The sequence below is a fragment of the Apodemus sylvaticus genome, chromosome 9 (genome assembly GCF_947179515.1).
Source record: "Apodemus sylvaticus chromosome 9, mApoSyl1.1, whole genome shotgun sequence".
Classification (NCBI taxonomy): Eukaryota; Metazoa; Chordata; class Mammalia; order Rodentia; family Muridae; genus Apodemus; species Apodemus sylvaticus.
Genome location: NC_067480.1, coordinates 51,098,529 through 51,123,839, shown reverse-complemented (window position 1 = coordinate 51,123,839; position 25,311 = coordinate 51,098,529). Strand labels below are relative to the sequence as shown.

The 25,311-nt window shown below is 39.9% G+C and overlaps 1 protein-coding gene across 3 annotated transcripts in view; it reads left to right on the top strand.

Moving 5' to 3' along the window:
* Nucleotides 1–25,311, top strand: part of Pard3b (par-3 family cell polarity regulator beta) — a 1,018,635-nt gene that overhangs the window by 517,847 nt on the left and 475,477 nt on the right. For all 3 annotated transcript variants that reach the window (XM_052192632.1, XM_052192630.1, XM_052192631.1), the window contains exon 5: nt 14,048–14,136. In XM_052192632.1, coding sequence (XP_052048592.1) covers nt 14,048–14,136 — 89 coding nt within the window. The remainder of the gene's footprint in view (nt 1–14,047; nt 14,137–25,311) is intronic.

The following is a 25,311-nucleotide window of genomic DNA, read 5'->3' as shown; positions in this document are numbered from 1 at the left end:
AACTTCTGAAAATGTGACTTCAAATATGACACCAGAAAATATGGGGGAAAGCAGGGTTAAGCTAATTATTCCAGTCCAGAGCAGTGCTAAAGTTGGAGCTATTTTTATGCAAAGGCATTCATATGAATGTGATTCAGAGCTTGGCATCAGGTCCTGAAGAGATTCAGCCGCAAACAAAGTGACTACTGAGTTGCGCCTTCACAAAGGTATGGCTTGGGCTGTTCGCCAATCTTTATAGTAAGACCTGCACACTGGGAAGTTATCATTAATACCTTATTGGAGACCAAAGATAATTGCTGAAGCATAGTCAGTGATGCATTTGACAATCGTACAGTAAAAGCCTTTTGAAGGAAAAATTAAAATGTGACAGGTTTGAGCTTAAATGAAGAAATCAATTAAGATAAGACAAGAACTCCAGATGCAAGGATACATGGAAGATTGAATTATTCAGGTGAATGAAATGGAAATAAATAGTTTGGTATATTAGTTTGTAAAATAAGGAGTGAAATGTGATAAACAGGTTTTAGGAAAAGACTGCATTGCTTTGAAAAATAATGGGTAAAACAATTTTGCTTATAGCCTAATTTCCTGTGAATTTGGGCCATAAACATGTGAATGCAGAGGAGACTGATGGTGTGGTGCAGTGGAACTGTACTTTGTGCTGCTCTAGCTTGTGTCAGAGAGACTGTGGGTCCAATCCAGGAGACTGAAAAGACATGGTGCGGTGACACAGGAAGAAAGATGTATGCTCTTTACAAATGAACGTTCTCAAATTTTATTATTTTTTAATGCAAAAGTCTAGGAACACAGTAAAATAAATTCACATATCAATAAAAGATTTTTGACTAACACTCTTTTTGTTGTAAATTTTTTGTCTATTTTCTCAGCCTTTTTGTGTCCATACAGATTTCCAGGAATCACTACTAACTTCATGAAGCAAATCACTCAAAATAGTGCCAAAGCCACAGCCCTCCTTAACCTCAGTGCTAAATACTCATGCCTAGAAACAAACACTCAGCACAAAGCTTACCACCGTGGCTGTGTCTACTTAGAATTGCAGTTCTGAGAGACGAGAGGTGGCTCATTGGGGCTTGGTGTCCGGCTACCCTAGTAGCTTACTTGCTGAGTTCCCCTCCAGCACGAGACCATACCTCAAACAAACAAACAACAGCAGCAACAACAATAAAACAATGTGCATGTCTCTGACAATTAATAGCTACAGCTGGTCTCTGAGGTGCAGACACGCCTGCACATGTATAGACAAATCTGCATCTGCAGGCACACACATATGCACATGACCAAAAATGAGTATGCTTTATTATTATATCAGTGATTTGATAGTTACTTAGAAAAAGTCTCCCATTTAAAAAAAAAATCCATTTAATTATATAAATTGGCAATTCTTGCATCTTGGTATCATTCCTTCCTGCTGCCAAATAATAAAATAACAGGGTGCTCAGATTGCCCTTATAAGTGATGAAGTTACTGGTGGTTTTTTCTATAGCTTAGTTCGCTCAACTACAATGAAGTAATCAAAAGTAAAGAGAGGATTTTTCTGCCACCATGTGCTTTCCTCAACTACCCAACGCATGGACTTTTCTGTGTAACCTTGAAGGTTCAAAAAAGTTATGAGATCATAACCCAGATTAGACATGGCCATGACTGGGACATGGTGCTGTGGTAGGGACGTTAACACTACTGGAATAAAAGGAAATTTCTATTTCATTCAGATCAAAGGAAATGTGGATTAGAATTTCTTTCCCTTTTTTTTTTTTCCTATTTTGAGGGCCTATGTTGTTGTGTCATGTAGCATTATATAAGTGATCTCTTGCTGATTTGAAAATTATTTTCTTCAACATTTTAAGCTATTTTCTTGCTATTATCCTTGCTATTTATTAAAATATGTTTTAAGAAATATTCAAGTACTTAGAACTATAGCGAACTGACATTTAACCAAGTTATCCTTTCTCTTTGGTTTGATTTTTTTCCATGATGTTAAGAAGAAAGCATAGGACCCTGTGTTTCTCTGATAGGACTATGATGGTATGCTTGGATACACAACCAGAAGGCAGGTTGGGTTGGTTGCTTTGTTTATTCATTTGTTCAATAACCTCTACATGAGTATTCACTGGGAATACAGGGATGACTTGTTGGCTAAGAGCATGTCCTGCTCTTGCAGAAAAGCCCCATTCAGTTACCAGCACTCATGTCAGAGAAGCTGACAGCTGTCTGCATCTCCAGCTCCTGAGGATCCAGTACCTCTGGCCTCAAAGGTTACCTATTTTCACGTGAAAACACACACACTCACTCACACACTTAAAATATTTTGTAAAGATAATTATAAACTATGAACTAAGCTGATAAAACTCAGGTATTTTTAGATGGTTTCCTTTTGTCAGAATCTGTGAGCTGGAAGCTACGCTCATCTTTAGGGAGATTTGCTGAATGCTGACACTGGTCAAGGGAGGCTGAGAGAGGCTGGTTTGGAGGCATCCTACTTGATGATGCAGTACGTTATGATTTCATTTCACTCTCCACTTTTCATTGCTTAAATCTCTTAACTTACAGAATTGCCTACTAATGATGCCCATTTAGAAACTCTAGACAAGACTCAAGGATTCATCTAAAAATGCCATGTAAATTAAGTCGTCATTGTCTGAGAGAAGCAATTCAAAAATGTGAATTAAGGAATCTAATTATAGTGTGCTTTTACTACACATTTCTACTAATCACCTGGGGCTGGACGCAGAGATAGATTTAAGCATTAGAGGCCAAAGTTTTCCTCTCTAAAGAAAGTAGCAAATGAATGAAGTGGTGAAGAATAGGTAACCAGGAGTCCCAGTGTCCATCTCAAGTTTGGTGTATACTGGATGTAAACTTGAATACGGGGATACATAGTGACTTTACCATCATGCAACCTAACTGACACTGGGAAGTGCCTAGGCAGGAGCCATGTAAGGTCTGGGATTGGCAAACAGATCTTACAGTATTCATACTGTGCCTCTCTCCTCCTTGCTGTGCCTCTCTCCTGTGTAGCAGTTCCAACAAGCTGGTGAACAGCGGAGTCAGGGGAATTCCTTCTCACATCCACTTAGACCATTTGCTTGTCAGATCTACTGCTTGCCCTGTTCACATTTCATTGCTGTCACTCTGCAAGGACGCATGTGAAATATGTATTATTTCAATCCTACCAGGTTCTTCTGATCCTGCTAAAGACATGCAATTAGACTAGCAATTAAGTGTCCCTGCTTAGTTTATGGTGTCATCACAGATATATATGTTGGGGTAGCCCTGTAATTATTGACAGAACCCTGACTGTGCCTATGTATAGCTTCATTGCAAGAACCACCACTGTCACATTGAGGGCTTCTTCAGGTATCCATGCCTTTGTGGCCTCTGAGTTTATCTCTGGTGTTTCTGACATGGAGGGCTCCTAGAGGAAGAAGCTCTTGACGTCAAGCTTTGAGATCTCTGAGAGCAGAAATAACTGGTATGATGTGAAGTGAGGTGCTGGTAGAGTTGAAGTTAAAATAGGAGTGCAGGACTGATCTGGGGGTGATAGGGGATGATAATGGGAATCTGGAGGGTTGGGAAGGTGGGTTGAGCAGGTCCCATTTGAGGAAACCACTGCAGTTCGCAGTTGGGGAAAAGGAATATGTCTACCACATGCTGCTGTTGATGGTGTGGGCCTGCTGGAAAGTCCATTTTCACTTGACTCTAGAGGTCAGAGAATCCTTGAAAGAATTGTGAGTATTTCTGAGTATTCTTGAGAAAAGTTGTGAAGTAGCTTGTGGAGACCTTTAAGCTGGGGAAAGACCCTGAAAGGTGACAGCTTGTTGGGGAGATAAAAGGGGAGAAAACAAGGGAAAGCAAACTTTGGTGTTTCCCTTTTCCCACAATTGACTATATTGATCAGACAGCATGGGAAGCTGGAAACATTCATGAAAAGAAATTCGAAATGAGCTTCACTCCAACACTGAAGCTCTGTACTGCCCTGCTGGCTGCTTCTCGTCTCATGTCCCAGAACCCATCCAGAAGCTCCCTCAAGTTCTGGATCAGGAGGTTGCTATAGAATGACTTCTTTTACTGTTGTCAGCAGCCTGCTACTGCTAGCAGCTGACATCTGGCAGCTTTGGGGCTTAGGTAGTTTTAAATATTACTTTAACTACATTTTATAAATAATGAAAGTCATTTTAATATACATTACAATAAATAAAATATAAGAACATATATAAAGAACCATAACTAGCCAGGTACAAATCAGTACATTCTCTTTTACTTCAATTATTTCAATCCATAAATAAAGATCAGATTTCAATTGTACTTTAAATTCTCTTGCCATCCATGCCTCTGGCAATGGTGCCAGCTAGCTCATAGCTATGAATGCAAAGACAGTGACATCTTCCTTTCTGGATCCTCCCCATAGAGTATAATATTCTGAACACTGGGGTTCTTAGGACTATGCACATCATAAATATTTTCTTCTATTGAAAGCTACCTGAGAGTCCTTACCGAAAGAAATATTTCTACCAAGTCATTGCACCTCTCCAGTGGATATTTACTGTACTTCAGGCCTCTGCCAAGTGACAGAGTCACAAAGACAGATGTGACACATTCTGTACCTCAAGGGTTTCAGAATGAAGCAAGGCAGGCAGGCTTGTGAGGATATTAGTGCCTTCCCTAGGTCAGTTTCATATAGAGATTTCCCAGGGCTGGGCAGGTGGGGGGTGAGGAGATTAGTGAGGGAGATGAAGCCTGTGCCCTGTGTTCAGAGAGAGAATGACCCAAGCAATGGGAGGTGAGAGAAAGTATGGAAGAACATTTGTCAAGTAGGCCAGGCAGTTCTGTATAATGATTGTATCTAGATATGGGTGTAGACTCCATGCCAGGAACCGTTCTAAAGTCTTCATCTTATCAATGAATTTGACAGACTTCAGAGGTAGTACTGCCCACTGTGGGCTGATACTTCAGCTCTGTATAACTCAAGTGTGAGATCTTCTCAATAGATCAGAGTGGTCTCTTCAAAATGGGAAGAATTAAAGTAGCCTAGCTCTGGGGCTGTAGTTCATAGTAGAGCACATGGTGTCCAAGACTGAATCCTTAGTACTACCTTAAAAAATAAATGCAAATGCATGCTGATTGCTTCTTGGGGTCATTGTATCTTTTGGTCTTACTTACAGCTACTTTTACATGATGTCTCTCAACTCTCCATTGGATTTTTGTTTGCTTTTTGGTGGGAAAACAACTCCATCCTCTGCCTGCTAGAATTCAGAGATCTGCCCCTGTCTCAAGCTGTGGGCATATGATGTGTGATGCCAAGGGGGTAGAGGCTCTGGCCCACCCACTTTTACCCTCCTTACCTTCTCTGTTGTCCCTTACTCAGCCAATGCAGTTCTGGAGATTGTCTCAAGAGCATCTCTTATTGTCTGAGAAAATCGTGCTTAAATTGTTCTGTTTTGTTTTGTTGTCTGTAGGTCTTACAAACTGGCAACTCATTTTTGAAACCAGGGACTTCTAATTGAGGTGACAGGAAACAAACTCCAAGAATGACAAACTGAAAGGCAAAATGATTGTGTGGCAGGACACATGAGGTCATGGGAAAGAAGCCCGTGAGGCAGTAGAGGGGAACTCTGAGCTTCATGAAAACAGATTAAAAGGCTTACAGATCGTAGGCACCCGGAATATACTTCAAATATTCATGAACTATGATGGCTTATAAATTTAATTATATATAAAATAAGAAGAGCTTTGTAACATAAACTTGGTTCTTTAAGTTTGAGAATTTTGTAAAGTATACTGCTAACTATGAGGCATGCAAATTTGGGTGATGTTACTGACCCTCCTCCTCCTCCTCTTCCTCCTCCTCCTCCTCCTCCTCCTCCTCCTCCTCCTCCTCCTCCTCCTCCCCTTCCTGGTCCTCTCTGCACTGCCTCTTTTGGGTGCTGAAGGAAGCATAGAACATCTTTAGTTGGGAAGCTGGAACAACACATTTTCATGGTGCAGGCTATTGTGCGGAGGCCAGCAGGAAAGTCAGTTTGTGGTTGTGTGGTGGACGAGTGTGCAGAACAGAAAGTTTTTTAATAATGTGTTGTTCTTTTATCTTGGGCCACTCCAAAGCAATCCTCGAATTTGCGTAGCTTCACCCCAACATATAAGCCTTTTAACATCCACCAGTTTTAGGTGATGTTTGTTAATTGCATCTGAGGTGTTAGGATCATCCTATTGTCCGTTTAGCCATGCCTAGACTTGAAATATTTGAAAATAAAGTGCAGCTTAAAGGAATGGGGTAAGTGAAAGAAAAGCTAGTATTTATAACCTGGCATAAGCAGGTATTGGGGGTGGGGGCACTTCATGTGAATACAGGTATTTTATGAGCTGAGGCAGAGTCTCGACAGTAAACATCATCTTGGCTCATCTGAGCATTGGGTGTATGCAGTTTTTGTGAATATAATAATATGGAAAAACCAGCAGAAACTTTGCTGAAACCAGATGGAGAAAAAGAATACGATTATAAATTGAAATGAACACGAGTGTGTCTGTCTTTGTCTTACATTTAAATATCTATGTTGTTTCTCCTTCTGCATTTGGCACTTTTGAAAGTGCTACTTGACTGAGGAAAAGAAGTGAGCATTAAAGGAGGTTAAGGGATTGCCTAGCTGAACTTCTGAACTTTGACAGCTCTAGAGGATGCCAAGCAGGCAGTGCTTGAACACCTGTGAGTGAGCGTCACAGGCACACCACAGGAGTGCTGGCTTCCACCACAGATTGCTGGAGCAGATGAGACAGGATCCACAGGATTTAACTTTTGATACCTGGACTGAGTAGTCTAAGTTACTCAGATCTTCCAAAACAGAATCCAGGTGTCTTCCTAGCCTCACTTTGAGCTGACAGCAGTGTTTTGACAAATGGTATTATATTTATTTAGGACAATTTATGAATATTTACCTATGCAAATAACAGAAACCAACCCTAGCTTAACTGACCCAAAACCTCATCAGGTAATGTATGTAAAGAATATGCATATTTAAGAATTTTGCTTTTTACATTTCCTTTGTCTTCTCGAACATAATTTAGATTCCTGGGAAATATTAATTGTGCTTATTATTAGCAGTGCGAGAAAAGCTAAGGTCAATGAAACAAAATTAAAAAAATAAAGAAAATGAGCAAACAGTGGTAAAGACTGAGAGTTTTAGTTTACATTCAAATATTCTTCCTACTGTAGATTTGTTCCTAAAATTCCATAGAAATAAATATGGTAAGAGAACAGAGAAGCATAGCCAAATGAGGAGAGAGTTTGGGGTTCAAGAATAGTACCCAGAAAGCATTCATTCAAATTACTCCTGTATGTGTGCTCGCTCAGTTGAGGCTTACCTCACTGCATCACACAGCTTTTCCATGCACTCCACAAAGCCATATTATACTCAGAATGAATCAGAAAAGCTCCCAGCCCTGTCACAGATGAGGAAAATGAGGCTGAGCTGTTCTGTCTGCTCCCTAGATAAATCAGCCTATATCACTTAGGCTGGAAGTCTAGGCTGTCTGAGACCAGCTCCACATCCCCCCACTGAACACTGGCCTTTCCTGATAGGATGGCTACTCTTTAGGGTCAACTAGATCACCAGAGAGATGTGTCTCCAAGGTGATTCTAAATCCAGGCAAGTTGACAAGGTAGGGAAGTAGTCATCAAAATAGGTATGGCTAATATATGTAAATCTAGATTTAATCACAAATCTAAATTTTAGAAGGCAAAGGTTTTAATTAATCATGATTTTTACCCCATGACTTCATCTTGGACAAGTCATGATTTTTTTTCTCTTTGAATGGGTTCACTTATAAAACCAAAATAAGAATGCCAAGAAATCATCCTGGTGTGGTGGCTCATACTTGGAATTCCAGCACTTGGGAGGCAGAGGTAGAGGCAGACTGACCTCTGTGACTTGGAGGCCAGCTGGGTCCACAAAGAGTTGTAGGGCATCCAGACCTACACAGAGAAGCTATGTAACAAAAAATAACAAAACAAGACAAGAAATCACCCAAGGATGTAGTGAATATGCATCTAGTTACTTGTGAAATATCTTGAGGTCAAGAAAGCATCCAGAAAACATTTACTTAAATGTGTATTTTTTTAAATCTATCTATTTATTTATGTGTTTGCTCTGCCAGTGTGTCTTAGTCAGGGTTTCTATTCCTGCACAAACATCATGACCAGAAGGCAAGTTGGGGAGGAAAGGGTTTATTCAGCTTACACTTCTGCATTGCTGTTCCTCACAAAAGGAAGTCAGGACTGGAACTCAAGCAGGTCAGGAAGCAGGGGCTGATGCAGAGGCCATGGAGGGATGTTTCTTACTGGCTTGCTTCCCCTGGCTTGCTCATCCTGCTCTCTTATAGAACCCAAGAGCACCAGTACAAAGGTGGTACCACCCACAAGAGGTCCTCCCCACTTGATCACTAATTGAGAAAATGCCCCAGAGCTGGATCTCAGGGAGGCACTTCCCCAACTGAAGCTCCTTTCTTTGTGATAACTCCAGCCTGCGTCAAGTTGACACACAAAACTAGCCAGTACACAGTGTTTCTAAGACATGACTGCATTTCATTTTAGTGGTTTTGAAAGGTAATAGAATCCACAGTGGGAGCTACAGCTTAGTTGGTAAGCATGGTCTTGCTGGGTCAGCATTCCTTAAGTATTCACCATTTTACCCAAAGAGCCTGGGATAAAGACCGAAGAATCATGAAACACAGCTTTACCATAGCATGTAAGAGTGGAGAGTCATTCTGCTATTCTGGGTATACGTTTCCTCAAGTATAAAGTGACTGGACTAGGCTAGCACTGTTCTTTCTTGGGTTTATTAACATTGTTTTCTAGCAACATCGAATACTTTTAACAAAGCTTCTCAGATTTTACCCATACCTGTTGCTCCAACTTTAGGGTAGGGCCCAGAAATATATGTTTCTTCAAGGCCTTGAATGTTTCTGATCCATGTTAGAGTTTACATGTTACAGCAGAATTAGGAGAAAAAAATATATAATTTAGTTGACTAATAATTTAGCATTTAAAAATGTTTTCTTAATGTCTAGATACATGAATCTAAAATAAAATCGTATGTGTGCAGATAGGAAAAGCTTTGCCTGTTGAGTTGCTGAAACCGAAGCACTTAGGGATGGGTCCATGGAGTCAATGGAGACTTCCACAGCACAGCACTGCCTGCAGCAGGAAAAGATGTATTAGGTAGAGTTTGTGGAACAATGCCTGACTACTGAAATGCATGTTAATTCGAAGTGTGTGCATAGCAAATGCAGTTTGTTTTTACTTTAGCAAGATATTTTTGTTCTAAAAAGTAAAAACAAATATTCTGAAATTATGCCCAGAATTTTAATCTGAAAATTTACATTATGTTTATGTATGAGCACCAGGCACATGGCCTCCCGTTCAGATCTTTACTGGATAAATGTTGCTCTTACTCTCATTCTGAAATTCATGCGTGATTTCAGAAGAAACTTGTGGCTGGCTTTTCAGAATGCAAATCTTCTTTTAAAATGCACTGGAGGTTTTGAAACATAACTCAGTTGTAGTTCAAGTTTTATGGGCAAATGGTTAGAAAATACTGTGGGAAGGGACAACCAGGCGAACACAGTGAGAATTTAGGTAGCCTTTATCCTGACTTTTTTCCTCACCAAGAGTGAGATGCCTATGGTAGCGCACTTCATAGCGAATCATGTACTCTCTCCTGCATGGAGTCAGCGCCTTGTACAAACTGTGAACCACTGAGCAATAGTCTGGTGCCTGACACTGTGATGACCCCTGAAGAGAAGGTTGCCCTCCAGGTGCCCAGCCCCTCTCCAGCAGCCTGTGAGCACTTGCTGTAGTTAGCACCAGTGGTAACGAAATGTAAACACCTTTCCTTTCCAGCTGCTGCTAATTGGTTTGGGAATATTTGTGTAAGTGTTGATTTTTAAAGCTAAAAATAGTGCAGCGCTGTTTAAATCCGACACATTCTGGCTGTCACTAATGCTCCCACGATCCTGAAAGTGCGGCTAAAAATGTCCCCTCTTTTAAAAATGTAGTAATTAAGCTCGTGCTTTTGTGAGGGCCACATACATGGTGTCATAGTGGGATAGAAGCCATAAAGGATGTACTGAAGCGTAGCCAGGATGGTGGCTGGGAAGGAAAGGTCTGAAATATGGGGAAAACAGACAGGTGTTGCAGCAGCACCCCACTTTACACCCCCACAGTTCATCTTCACTCCCAGTTTTAATATAACAGCAAAAATAGAAGTGATTTTATTTTAAATATTAAATATAGATCCTGCAGTGATTTTATTTTAAATATTAAATATAGACCCTCCAAAGCATTCTGCTTCTTTTTCTAGAGGCAAATCAGGATTTTTAAATCACATAATTAATATTTCTCCACTATAGTTACGACCTATGGAGGCTGTTTAGCTCCATTATGCTGAGCCTTTAGTTCTCCGCTATCAAGAGTTATTTTTGTCCTTCTCTTCCCAAATTTAAAAGTCAAAATTTTACAGATTTTTCTCCAAGTTATTTAAGTAAGCTATAGGGGGAAAATTCTCATTTTCATTTTTAGATAGGTGTGAGTTCGTGACTCTTCATTTCGTCTTATAATGTACTGAAGGAAAAGCTGAAGTGTGCCTTAATCATTCGTGCCAAGAATTTTGAGGTTTGAGGGTAAAATGATTTTAAATAACCCGATAAGAGGCAGCTGTCTTTGTCCTAAGTTTTGAGGCACTGCAATGCCAGTGTCAATTTGGAGTTGGCTTTATGTCTTTGTGGACCGCCTCCAGCGGCTGCCTTCCTGCCTCATCCCCAGAGAATACTAAAGGGTTTTGTTATTGCAATATACAGAAGCGATTTTGGCAAGTGACAAACACTGCCTGTTAGCTGAGATGATATACCATAGTTTCATCCTCTTTATGATAGTTGTAGCAAGACAAAGGGGTTTGCTGCTACTTTTCAAACAGTGGGATTACTGTCTAATACACAAAGCCTGTGGATGTACATTTATTTCTTACAAATGGCACCACCATTTGAGCAAAGAAGTAGCTTACAGAGTGAAGAAAAACTGTAGCTGTTATATATCAGAAAAAGTGTTAGTATCTGTAACATGCAAAAACGGAGAAAAACCTAAAAATCATAAAAACAAATAACCCAACTTAAAAGGAGTTTCTAGAACTAAGCAGAGAATGCTCACTGAAACACACATGTTTGAGAAACACTTAAAAGCTATTCAACAACCTTAGCTGTAAAAAAAAAAAATATGCAAGGTTGAAAACACTAGGAGATTTCCTCTTATCCAAGTCACAATAGCCAAGATTAATAAGATAAATGACAGCTCATGATGGGGAAAATATGGAGAAAATATGGACATTTATTCATTATTCCTGGGAGTGTGAACTGGTACAGCCACTATGAGATTCAGTAGGGGAGTTGCTTAAAAACTTAAATCTACCACAAGATCCTGATATATATAATCAACACTTGAGCCTGTACCAAAAGGTTCCCACATTGTACTTGTTCATCCATGCTCATTGTTGTTCAATTCATAATAGCCAGAAATTAGAACCACCCTAGATGTATATCACCTGATAAATACATAGTGAAGATGTGGTACATTTATGCCCAGGAATATCACTCAGATGTTAAAAGAAATAACAATTACAGGTTAAATGGATGATGGTAAATAACAATCACCCTGGAAGAAATAACCCAGAGTCAGAAAGACAAACACTGCATGTTTTCTCTTAGATGTGAATATTACCTTGTAAGCTTTAGATATGTGTTTCATTGGAATTTATTTTATGCTTAATGATTTGTGAGTATGACTGTGGAATGTGTGTGCATGAATACAAGTATATGTAATTCTAGAAGAGAGTATCGGATCCCAGGAGATCGACTCACAAGCAGTTGTGAGTCATCAGACACTAGTGCTGGGAATTTACCTTGGGTTCTCTGCAAAAGCAGCAGGCACTTATAGCTGCCGTGCGTGTCTCCAAACCATGTATCTTCTCTTTAAGTGTGTAGTTGTTGACACGATTATGCTCAAAATGTAGCCAGCTCTGAATTTCCCTTGATCAGATAGATTATCACACTCCAACTGGCTCTGTACTAATTTCAAATTGTAATTCATATTTCCAAATATATAGCACATCAAGTATAGTGTTGACATAAATAAAGCCTTTACTTGTCATTAACTAAAACTAGGTGGAAAGCTCCTTAACCTCTAATAAGTTAGTTAGAGCTAGAAAGCATATTCTTTTCCTGCCATACTTAGGGATCAATAACAAACTTTCATATGAAAGAGCAAGATTCAACAATATAGAGCTAAAACCTAAACACTCTTTTTGTTGGCACTATGATATATAGATCAACTGTGTTCCCTGTCAAATATTCAGAGTAGGTGGAAGTTGACAGACATGCTGGCTCTGAGATTGTTGTAGACACATAAAAGGCTCAGAATATTGAGGCCCCATGGAAAAAGAAAACAATTCCATAAGAACCTCACATCATAATTTCAAAACCTAATGCAAACCTAAGGTGGGCAGAACTGTGTATGTCTGTCCTGAGACAGCCATAGCCAAACGAACAGAATTGAAAAATCAGATTACTAAGGAATGGTGTGACCCTTCCTGTCTGCAGATGTCCCAGCGAGGCTGCAGCCTACAGTCAGAGGGATGGGCAGGTACCCAGCTCCATGATTGTAGTTTCAATGCTACAGACATCTGACCTCCAACCCCACATCTCAGAAACTAGAAGAAATCATTCAATATTTTATTTTAATCCATAACATTTTGCAGTAATTTTAAAAACAATACCACAAGCACTGACTGTCTCTGGGAAACACACGCAAGGCTCACTGTCTAAGAAACAGATAAAAATCAATGGTTTGGGCATAAATATGCTTATGAAATATGTTGACATGTGTAACTATCACAGGCTTAAGAAATCTGTTGCAACTTTCTCTCTAGATATTTTTTTTAACTTGCCCAATCTTGCCTTGTAGATTCTGTATGCTCTTACTTCTTTTAGCATTTCCTTAGGATAATATGAGCATTAAAACTTTCAGATGTCTTTTAACAGATGCTTTATGATCAACTATTAAAGATTCTTAACCTAATAGATTGTCCTTCCTTTTATTTGACCATATGGTGACCAGAAAATTGAATTAAGAAAAATACCTCTTACAAAAACACATGTACCAGCTTGAAATGTTGCTGTTCATCTAAAATGAAGCACATTTTTAAAAGTAAGTTTAGGGAGCAAGAGAAATGGCCTAAAGGCTAAAGCACTTTTTGCTCTTGCAGAGGACCTAGGTTTGGTTACCAGCACCCACTTGTTGCTCAAGGTCACTCTACCTTCAATTGCAGGGGAGCCAATGCCTTCTCTGATATCTATAAGCACCAGATACAGACATGGAAGCAAAACACTGACACAAAAAAAATTAAAATGAATAAATTTAATAAATAAATGCTACAAGTAAAGCCGGAGCACTGGGCCTGGTAGCAGTGAGTGCCTTTAATTTTTGCATTCAGAAGGCAGAGATGGACTCTGGTTTGGGGACCAGCATTCTAGTGAACCAGTTCCAGGATGGCCAGACAGCAAACATTTCTATTTTTCATTTTTTTCTTACATTTCACTGTGCTGTGGAAGTGCCAGCACGTAAAGATCATTAAAACTTCTTTCTCACTACTTAGCACTGGAGACTTCTTTTAGTATTTTTTCTCTAAAAATGGGTTTAAAACATGACACCCCAACCTAAGGTTGAGTAACAGCAAATCAAGCGACAGATTCCCAGCGGTTAACTTATCGCCCTGTGTAAATGGCTCATTTGAGCATTTCAGAAACCAAAGAGGAAAAGAGGGAACTCGGAAAGCACTGAGGACATTAACAGCTGTTTCCAGTCTCAGAAGAAATGGGAGCCAGCTTTCTGTGTCCAAAACAACGCTTTTTCCTCCTGTCGTTGAAACGTTTCGTCCAAAGCTTCCATTCTGTATATACAGCACCCACAACCTGTGACTTTTCTTTATTCCAGGATTCCGGCCAGAATGTGGAAAACAGAGAAGTTATGAGTGGTGAACAGACAGGGCTGCTTACACTTCACAGAACGAAAGATGAACTGAGGTACTTTCTTTATGAAAATAAGATGTTATTTATTTAAATTTGGCATTGTTTTATTTAAAGGACCAGTTGTTCTAATTTTGTGGGAGAAAGAAAAGTAGAACTGTGTAATAAAGTACATTTCAATTCAAACATCAATTACTTTTTCCTTTGTCCCATTTGTACATTAACATGAGAACTTTCCTGAAAATTTTACATGTACAAATACTAGAAGAGACTTCTAGTACTCTTCTGCATTGGGATTTTGTTCTGTTTTCATTTTTATTTCTTATGCATTCTATTATGTCACTGCCTCCCTTCACTCTCCTCCCTCTAGCCTCTCCCAAGTCACCTTCTTGAAATTTCTTATATTCCCTTGCCTCAAATTGATAGCTTCCTCCTTTTCCATAATTGTTGCTATGAATGTGCATGAACACACACACACACACACACACACACACACAATGTATATATCTATATGCACAAATATATGAATACAACAGGCTGAGTCATTTTTTGCTATCCAGGTATGTGGTTTCAAGGCTAACTACTCTAATGAATAACAATTGAAGGCTCTCTTCCCTCCGGGAAGCCAATTCTCCCTCTCTCAAAAGTAAAAGACTGCTGGTCGTTCCTTATCTATGGATAATGCCAGGTGTTAAGTTCTCATGTATGCAGCCATTTCTAAGTGAAATGGTTTTACAGTAGAGTTCTCCATATTCTTGCTGCAAAATTCTCTACCTTCTCTTCCTTATGGTCCCTGAGTCATAGATACAGAGCCATCCTGTAGATATCCAAGCCATAGATAGATACAGGACCCATGCTGTAGATGTATACATTAGGTCTGGCTCCCCACAATTGGTTAATCTCTACATTGTATCTAGTTGTAGCTCTCTACACCAACCAGTCTCATTTACTGCCCAGAAAAACTTCTTTAGGAAGGGAGTGGTAGATACATATTTATGAACATAAGATATGATCTGGAGTGCAGTGGGAATTATGTTGGTCTAGCAAACTGGCTGGTAAATTCTAGTCCAAGGTGCGTGATCTCACTACTCCCAAGAATTTAGCTATGTTTCTATTGGCAGGCCTGATTTCCCTCCTTGGCAACCAGGCTTTTTAAATTGCTTTTTCTTGTCTTTGCTCTGCAGTTTACAGATTTCTTCAGAGTTCTTTGTGTTTGAGTGTTTTGCTTTGCCTCTAAGCTATGAGTACTTCTGTAGGTTGTGTTTATACAAACTTATAGTATTTCACTTGGTGCTTGGAAAATGAATCTGTTTCATCATCCAGAACTGTTCCTATCATTAAGGAAAGTGGCACATTATGTGATATCAACTATTCCTCTCCTTAGTACTGATCGCTAATGTCACAGCCATAGGCGCTGCCTGGAGTCAAGCTATGTCTCTAGTTATCTGTCTCTCCTTGTCTACAAAATGGAAGTAGTAGCATGGGGCTATAGGTCAGTTGGAAGAGTGTTTGCCCAACATGCATGAAGCTCTTAAGTTCATTCAATCCCCAGGACCATGTAAAGCGGAGTGGTAGCTCACACTAATAGTTCCAACACTTCACATGAGAGATGGATCCAGGAGGATCCAACACTCAACATTATCTTCTGCTACATAGTTGATTTCAAGGTCAGCCTCCAGTACAAGAAAATGTAACTCAAAAAAAAAAAAAAGAAAGAAAGAAAGAAAGAAAAGAAAAGAAAAAGAAAAGAAGAGAAATAAACCTTTTAAGAATGTTGGTATTAGGATTTTTGTATTACTGTTTTCAACATTTATATGTGATAACACATATAAAGTACGTTGAACAGTGCTTGGGTCAAAGTGACTATTGCTACTGTTATTGTTATCAGCATTTACTCTGTTGTGGGTTTATTATCCCTATACAAAATACTTGGGGTGTTAGTGGGCGGCGGCAGCAGTGCAGCAGTGGCTGGTCCAGCTGAAGGGCCATCAACAGTGGAACCAATGTGACACAGGATCCAGTTAGGCCCTGCACCCACGACCACTGACCTTCGCTGGCCAGCCGGGCTGCAAGCAGTGGCGGATTTACAATGCCTTTCACCGCACAGAAGCCACTTCAGAACTCTGCCTCCCGCCAGTCACGAGAGACTCACCTCCATCTTGGTTCTCAGACTCCAGAGAGATCAGACAGACTGAGGTATGCAAATATAACCCGAGGCCAACATCGCGGGGTTCTAAGCCCGATGGGCATTGGCCTGCACCCAGCGCCTGGGCTGTTCGGGGGGCCATCGGGGTGCCAACCCAGCCAGGAGTTTTTTTGCCCAGGCCTGGCACGCTCTGCCATTTTGCCTACAGGACGCCAGAGAGCTCTAGCAGGCAAAGCTGGCTAACAGGCATAGCCCGAGCTAACATAGCAGAGGTCTAGGCCCCAACAGGCCCTGGACTGACCCCAAGAACTGGGCTGCCCGGTGGGCTATCTGTGTGTCAACCCGCCCAGGAGGTTGTTAACCCAGCAGAGTCTCCCGGTACTTTCAGGGAGCGCGCACATACCCGCTATCCTGGCCACCTGACAGAACCAATTAACAGAGCCAGAAGGGAACTTTGCTCGGACCTTGGCCTCCCAGGCTTTTGCCTAGACTCAGGGCCTGAGCAGCTAGGCTAGGCTTGTGTGCACCAACCCGGCTGGGAGATCAGCTGCCCAACAGAGTGATCAGCATGCAGAAAAGGTCCCGGGAGCATACACCCTTCAGCACTCCCTGAAGGAGCAAACGGGCACCATCTGGTTCATAGACACAATCTGGGGCAAAGCACACTAGGGCTGCAAGCACACCCAAGAGGAGGACAGCACATCAGCAATCTGCTACAGGGGAAACCCAGCCATATAGTGTTGCAGAAATAGCCCCAGAGCCCCTCAGGGGGCTCAAACACCAGCCAGAGACAAGACCAACTAACTTCCGAGAACAAGATGGCAAAGGGCAAACGCAGGAACACTACTAACAGAAATCTAGGCAATATGGCAGCATCTGAACCAAACTCTCCAACACCAGCAAGTCCTGGTTATGCCAACATACCAGAGAAACAAGATTTGGATTTAAAATCACTGGTCATGATGCTGGTAGAAGAACACAAAAAGGACATAAATGAATCTCTTAAAGAAATACAGGGGAACATGAATAAGCTAGAAACCCATATAATGGAAACACAAAAATCACTTAAAGAAATGCAGGAGAATAAGGCTCAAGAGATAGAAGCCAATAAAGAAGAAACGCAAAAACAAAAACAAAAAAAAACAAAAAAAAAAAAAAACTTAAAGAAATGCAGGAGAACTTGAGTCAAGAGGCAGAAGTCATGAAAGAGGAAACACAAAAATCTCTTAAAGAATTACAGGAAAACACAAACAAACAAATGATAGAACTGAGCAAAACCATCCTGGATCTAAAAACAGAAGTAGAAACAACTAAGAAATCACAAAGGGAGACAACTTTGGAGATAGAAAACCTTGAGAAGAAATCAGGGGCCATAGATGCAAATATAAACAACAGAATACAAGAGATGTAAGAAAGAATTTCAGATGCCAAAGATACCATAGAAACCATTAACTCAACAGTCAAAGAAAATGCAAAATGCAAAAAGCTGGTATCCCAGAACATCCAGGAAATTCAGGATACAATGAGAAGACCAAACCTAAGGATTATAGGTATAGATGAGAGTGAAGATTTACAACTGAAAGGGCCAGCAAATATCTTCAACAAAATTATGGAAGAAAACTTTCCCAACTTAAAGAGAGAGATGCCTATGAATATACAAGAAGCCTACAGAACTCCAAACAGACTGGATCTGAGCAGAAATACCTCTTGCCACATAATAATTAAAACCCCAAATGCACTAAACAAAGAAAGAATATTAAAGGCAGTAAGAGAAAAAGGCCAAGTAACACATAAAGGAAGACCTATCAGAATCACACCAGACTTCTCACCAGAGACGATGAAAGCTAGAAGATCCTGGGCAGATCTCATGCAGACTCTAAGAGAGCACAAATGTCAGCCAAGACTACTATACCTAGCAAAACTCTCAATTACAATAGATGGAGAAACCAAGACATTCCATGACAAAACCAAATTTACAAAATATCTTTCCACAAACCTAGCTCTGCAAAGAATAATAGGAGGAAAACTCCAATGCAAGGAGGGAAACTACACCCTGGAAAAAGCAAGATAGTAACCTTCCTTCATCAAACCCAAAAGAAGATAACCACTCAAATATAAAAATAACATCAAAAATGACAGGAAGTAATAATCACTATTCCTTAATATCTCTTAACATCAATGGACTCAATTCCCCCAATAAAAAGACATAGACTAACAGACTGGATAAGGAAACAGAACGCTACATTTTGCTGCATACAGGAAACACACCTAAATGTCAAAGACAAAAACTACCTTAGAGTAAAAGACTAGAAGACAATTTTACAAGCCCATGGTCTCGGGAAAGAGCTGAAGTAGCCATTCTAATATCAGATAAAATTAACTTTCAACCTAAAGTCATCAAAAGAGACACTGAGGGACACTTCTTGCTGGTCAAAGGAAAAATCCACCAAGAAGAACTTTCAATTTTGAACATCTATGCGCCAAATGCAAGGGCACCCTCATTCATAAAAGAAACTTTACTAAAGCTCAAAGCACACATTCACCTAACACAATAATTGTGGGGAACTTCAACACTCCACTCTCCTCAATGGACCGATCAGGAAAACAGAAACTAAACAGGGACACAATAAAACTAATTGAAGCTTTGGACCAATTGGATTTGACTGATATTTATAGAACATTTCACCCTAAAGCAAAAGAATATACCTTTTTCTCAGCACCTCATGGTACCTTCTCCAAAATCGACCATATAATTGGTCACAAGACAGACCTCAACAAATACAAGAAGATTGAACTAATCCCATGCCTCCTATCAGATCACTATGTTGTAAGAGTGGTTTTCAATAGCAACAAAAACAACAGAAAGCCCACATACACATGGAGGCTGAACAATACTCTACTCAATTACACCTTGGCCAAAGAAGAAATAAAGAAAGAAATCAGAGACTTTTTAGAATTTAATGAAAATGAAGGCACAGCATACCCAAATCTTTGGGACACAATGAAAGCAGTGCTAAGAGGAAAACTCATAGCCCTGAGTGCCTCCAAAAAGAAAATGGTGAGAGCATATACTAACAGCTTAACAACACACCTGAAAGACCTGGAACAAAAAGAAGCTATTTCACCCAGGAGGAGCAGAAGACAGAAAATCATCAAACTCAGGGCTGAAATCAGTCAAGTGGAAACAAAGAGAACCATACAAAGAATCAACGAATCCAGGAGCTGGTTCTTTGAGAAAATCAACAAGATAGATAAACCCTTAGCCAGACTGACCAAAGGGCACAGAGAAAGTATCCAAATTAACAAACTTAGAAATGAAAAGGGAGATATTACAACAGAAACGGAAGAAATCCAAAAAATCATCAGATCCTACTACAAAACCCTATACTCAACACAACTGGAGAATCTGGAGGAAATGGACAATTTCCTTGACAGATACCAAATACCAAAATTAAATCAGGACCAAATAGATCATCTAAACAGTCCCATAACCCCTAAAGAAATAGAAGGGGTCATAGAAAGACTTCCAACCAAAAAAAAGCACAGGACCAGATGGTTTCAGTGCAGAATTCTATCAGACCTTCAAAGAAGAGTTAACACCAATACTCTTCAAACTATTCCACAAACTAGAAACAGAAGGAACACTACCCAATTCCTTCTATGAAGCCACAATTATGCTGATACCAAAATACTCTTCAAACTATTCCACAAACTAGAAACAGAAGGAACACTACCCAATTCCTTCTATGAAGCCACAATTACGCTGATACCAAAACCACACAAATATCCAACAAAGAAAGAGAACTTCAGATCAATTTCCCTTATGAACATCGATGCAAAAATACTCAATAAAATTCTTGCCAACCGAATCCAAGAACACATCAAAACGATCATCCACCATGATCAAGTAGGCTTTATCCCAGGGATGCAGGGTTGGTTCAATATATGGAAATCCATCAATGTAATCCACTACATAAACAAATTCAAAGAAAAACAACAACATGGTCATTTCATTGGATGCTGAAAAAGCATTTGACAAAATTCAGCATCCTTTCATGCTTAAAGTCTTGGAAAGAACAGGAATTCAAGGCCCATACCTAAACACCGTTAAAGCAATATACAGCAAACCGGTAGCCAGCATCAAAATAAATGGAGAGAAACTTGAAGCAATCCCACTAAAATCAGGGACTAGACAGGGCTGCCCACTTTCTCCTTATCTTTTCAATATTGTACTTGAGGTACTAGCTCGGGCAATTAGACAACATAAGGAGGTCAAAGGGATACAAATTGGAAAGGAAGAAGTCAAACTATCATTATTTGCAGATGATATGACAGTCTACCTAAGTGATCAAAAAAACTCCACTAGAGAACTCCTACAGCTGATAAACAACTTCAGCAAAGTGGCAGGTTATAAAATCAACTCAAGCAAATCAGTAGCCTTCCTTTACTCAAAGAATAAGCAGGCTGAGAAAAAAATTAGGGAAATGACCCCCTTCACAATAGCCACAAACAGTATAAAGTACCTTGGGGTGAATCTTACCAAACATGTGAAAGATCTGTATGATAAGAACTTCAAGTCTATGAAGAAGGAAATGGAAGAAGACCTCAAAAAATGGAAAAACCTCCCATGCTCATGGATCGGCAGGATTAATATAGTTAAAATGGCCATTTTGCCAAAAGCAATATACAGATTCAACGCAATACCCATCAAAATCCCAACTCAATTCTTCACAGAGTTAGAAAAAACAATCCTCAAATTCATCTGGAATAACAAAAAACCCAGGATAGCTAAAACTATTCTCAATAATAAAAGAAATTCTGGGGGTATCAGTATCCCTGACCTCAAGCAATACTACAGAGCAATAGTGTTAAAAACTGCATGGTATTAGTAGAGTGACAGGCAGGCCGATCAATGGAACAGGAGTGAAGATACAGAAATGAACCCACACACCTATGGCCCCTTGATCCTCGACAAATGGGCAGAAAATATCCTCTGGAAAAAAGATAGCCTTTTCAACAAATGGTGCTGGTTCAACTGGAGGTCAGCATGCAGAAGAATGGGAATTGATCTCTTCTTGTCTCCTTGTACTAAGCTCAACTTCAAATGGATCAAGGACCTCCACATAAAGCCAGACACTCTGAAGCTAATAGAAAAGAAACTGGGGAAGACCCTTGAGGACATCGGTACAGGGGGAAAGTTCCTGAACAGAACACCAATAGCTTATGCTCAAAGATCAAGAATTGACAAATGGGACCTCATAAAATTACAAGGTTTCTGTAAGGCAAAGGACACCATCAAAAGGGCAAATCGGCAACCAACAAATTGGGAAAGGATCTTCACCAACCCTGCATCAGATAGAGGGCTAATATCCAATATATATAAAGAACTCAAGAAGTCAGACTCCAGAAAACCAAATAACCCTATTAAAAAATGGAGTACAGAGTTAAACAAAGATTTTTCACCTGAAGAACTTCGGATGGTGGGGAAGCATGTTAAAAAATGCTCAACTTCATTAGTCATTAGGGAAATGCAAATCAAAACAACCCTGAGATTTCACCTTACACCAGTCAGAATGGCTATGATTAAAAATTCAGGAGACAGCAGATGTTGGCAAGGATGTGGAGAAAGAGGAACACTCCTCCACTGCTGGTGGGGTTGCAAATTGTTACAACTACTCTGGAAATCAACCTGGCGGTTCCTCAGGAAACTGGGCACGTGACTTCCAGAGGATCCTGCTATACCACTCCTGGGCATATACCCAGAGGATTCCCCACCATGTATTAAGGATACATGCTCCACTATGTTCATAGCAGCCCTATTTATAATAGCCAGAAGCTGGAAAGAACCCAGGTATCCCTCAACAGAAGAATGGATGCAAAAAATGTGGTATATATACACAATGGAGTACTATTCAGCCATTAGAAACTAGGAATTCATGAAATTCTTAGGCAAATGGATGGAGCTGGAGAACATCATACTAAGTGAGGTAACCCAGTCTCAAAAGGTGAATCATGGTATGCACTCACTAATAAGTGGATATTAACCTAGAAAACTGGAATACCCAAAACATAATCCACACATCAAATGAGGTACAAGAAGAAAGGAGGAGTGGCCCCTGGTTCTGGAAAGACTCAGTGAAGCAGTATAGGGCAAACTAGAACAGGGAAGTGGGAAGGGGTGGGTGGGAGGACAGGGTGAGGGAAGGTGCCTGATGGGATTTTCAGGGAGTGGTGGTTCAGAAAAGGGGAAATCATTTGAAATGTAAATAAAAAAATATATCGAATAAAAAAAATATTTCTGAAAAAATATACTTGGGATCAGAAGTATTTCAAATTTTAGTTTAGGTTTGTTGTTTTGTTTTGTTGCTTTTTTAAATTTTACATTATTTAGGTAGACAGAACTAGTTGTATATGCCAAATCAAGAAAGAAAGAAAGAAAGAAAGAAAGAAAGAAAGAAAGAAAGAAAGAAAGAAAGAAAGAAAGAAAGAAAGAAAGAAAGAGAGAGAGAGAGAGAGAGAGAGAGAGAGAAAGAAAGAAAGAAAGAAAGAAAGAGAAAAAGAAAGATAGAAAGAAAGAAAGAGAGAGAGAAAGATAGAAAGAAAGAAAGAGACAGAGAAAAATGAGAGAAAAGAAAAATAACAAGATAAGACAAACAAACAGAAACCCTAAGATACTACAAAACCCAAATCTCTTAAAGCATTATGTCAGTGTTCAAAAAGTTTCATGGTTTGGAAAGTTTTAGATTGCATAGGATCAATCACCTTGTATAGTTTCCAATAGTATTATTTTCAAAAAGTTGTTTCAATTTAGCATAAAAAATAAATTTGCATTTCTCTAGCAGCAAACCTAGCAAAGAAGGAGCTGCCCTGGCTAGCGCTCATTCGTTCACAGCACTCTTTCATTGAGTCCATTACTAATACGTGCCCGTCAGTGTCCATGAGAGCAGCCACTTTCCCTGACAGGGTGACTGCCCTTTATCACGTGACCGTCTAGACTCTCTTCAGCTTCATGATTTTCAGCCATATGACCATAATTTCTATTCATTGGGAGTTTTTCTTAATGACTTGTGTAATATAAAGCATTCATTCAAGGACATTTTGGGGGCACCTACTTTTTAGAAGCTGGTATTGCTTGTTTTTATATCTAGCCATGGTAGATAGAATGTGTCTGTTTTATTTGAAGTTTAATTTTTAATTAAAAATTTTTAATACTATTTTTGCCAAACGTTTCCCACTATGCTGTATGGATACCCATCCTAAGGTATACAGTTGTTTGCTTTGTGTTATTTTATTTTCAGCCTCAGGAAAAAAATTCACTCAGCTTTTTCAGGTTATAAGTATCTGAGAGAAATATCTGGTAATTGAGAAAAGTATCATCAATGATTTCTTAAAATATATATTCATTATATAATTTTTCAAAACAGTCCTTTTTTTGTGTCTCATAGTTGCCAATAGTAGGACAAGAAACTACTATCCAGGACAACTATCATCTAGACACGCAAGCCATGTCTGGTCTACCGCTCTGGCCTCTAAATCCACTAATCCGAGCATTGCTGTGCATGCCATTTGAGTCCTTGGCTTGATTTCATGCCCCAGAACCTTCACAGGGAAACGTGTGGTGACAGGTGTAACTGGACTCGCTGCAGAGCAAGCTCAGAATATATAGTGTGAGTGCAAAATCCCAGAGCCTGCAGACTGTGTTATCAGACGACCAGACTGCCTTCGTGAATGGGTGGGGCCTGCAGAGCACCTCCTCATCTGGGCCTCAGTGTTGGCTGCATTGCTCCTATGTGGGCACTGAACCCTAACCACAGCTGTCATGAGGTCACGAGTATGATCTCTATGTCTTGTCTAGAAGCTGGCATTCCACAGCCCCCCTCTCCATCACTACCCACAGCATTCTTTCAGCCCCCAACCCTAATTCTATAGTATTCCCTGAGACTGGGTTGAGAAAAGTTGTTGGTGAAGATGTCCCGTCTAGGGCTGACAACTCAGTATCTTATTCTTGTGTATCTATCCATTGACTACCTCCTATGGTGACATTTCGGGGGATCCGGAAGAGATGCTTATCTGATGGTGGTTAAGAGCAGCCTTTAATGAGAAGCTATTGGAAAGTAGTAGCTTCAGAGAAGAGAGACTCTCTGTTTTTCGGGTGTGCCCCTGGCACCAGTAAATGGCTCCACACCCATACACATATAACTGTAATTAGAGCATTATCATAAAAGAAAAAATAGGCATGAAGTGGGGAGAAGAAAAAGTTGATGGGGATGGGGTGGGTTTGATCATATTATATTAACGTATGATATTCTAGAGAATAAAATATTTTAAAAATAGTCATATACTCAAAGAAGAAGATAAGTAAGGACAATCTTTATGGAATGGAATCTTCAGCCCCTGGGGGAAGCTTACAGATTATACTAGTTTAAGTGGTAAAGGTAATTGGGAAGACAAAGTTAGAAGCAGCTTACAGTAGGTGATGTGGTCGCATCTCCATGTGGAAGGAAGTCCTGACAGACCATAAAGCTTGTCAGAAGAGTGAGACATTGGGCTTGTTTCCTTACAGGTGGCACAGAAGCTCAGTAAATCTGTGGAGGCCATGTCAAAATGACCTACCTCTGTTCCATGCTGTAGTCATTGCTTCAGGTTCTGCCAAGCTATTGCGATAACTTACCATCTTCTCTCTCCGTCGTGAACCTCTTGTTATTCGCTAATTGAGTCACTGTATGAGGACTGAGTAAAACGTTCTAAACAGCATTACTTAGCATTTCTTCCAAAGCCCTTTGAATCGGGTAAGGTCCAGGCTTTTCACCTTGCTACCTGGGCATTATTGGACTAATTACTGAACATCTTTAAAACATTTCCTTCATATGGAAAATGACTTTTATGATCACATAGATTCTGGGAAGATTAATTAAGGTACATTACAGGCAGCTGACTTAGTATATTGTTAAATGAAAGGCTGAATAATTACTAATTGCTATGGCAAGTCTCCGAGTCATTACTACACATATTATAGTTCATTGTAACTCTGTATTCTCCCAAACTGAATCTACAGCATTTCTGGCACCCAGCACAGGTCTCGGGAT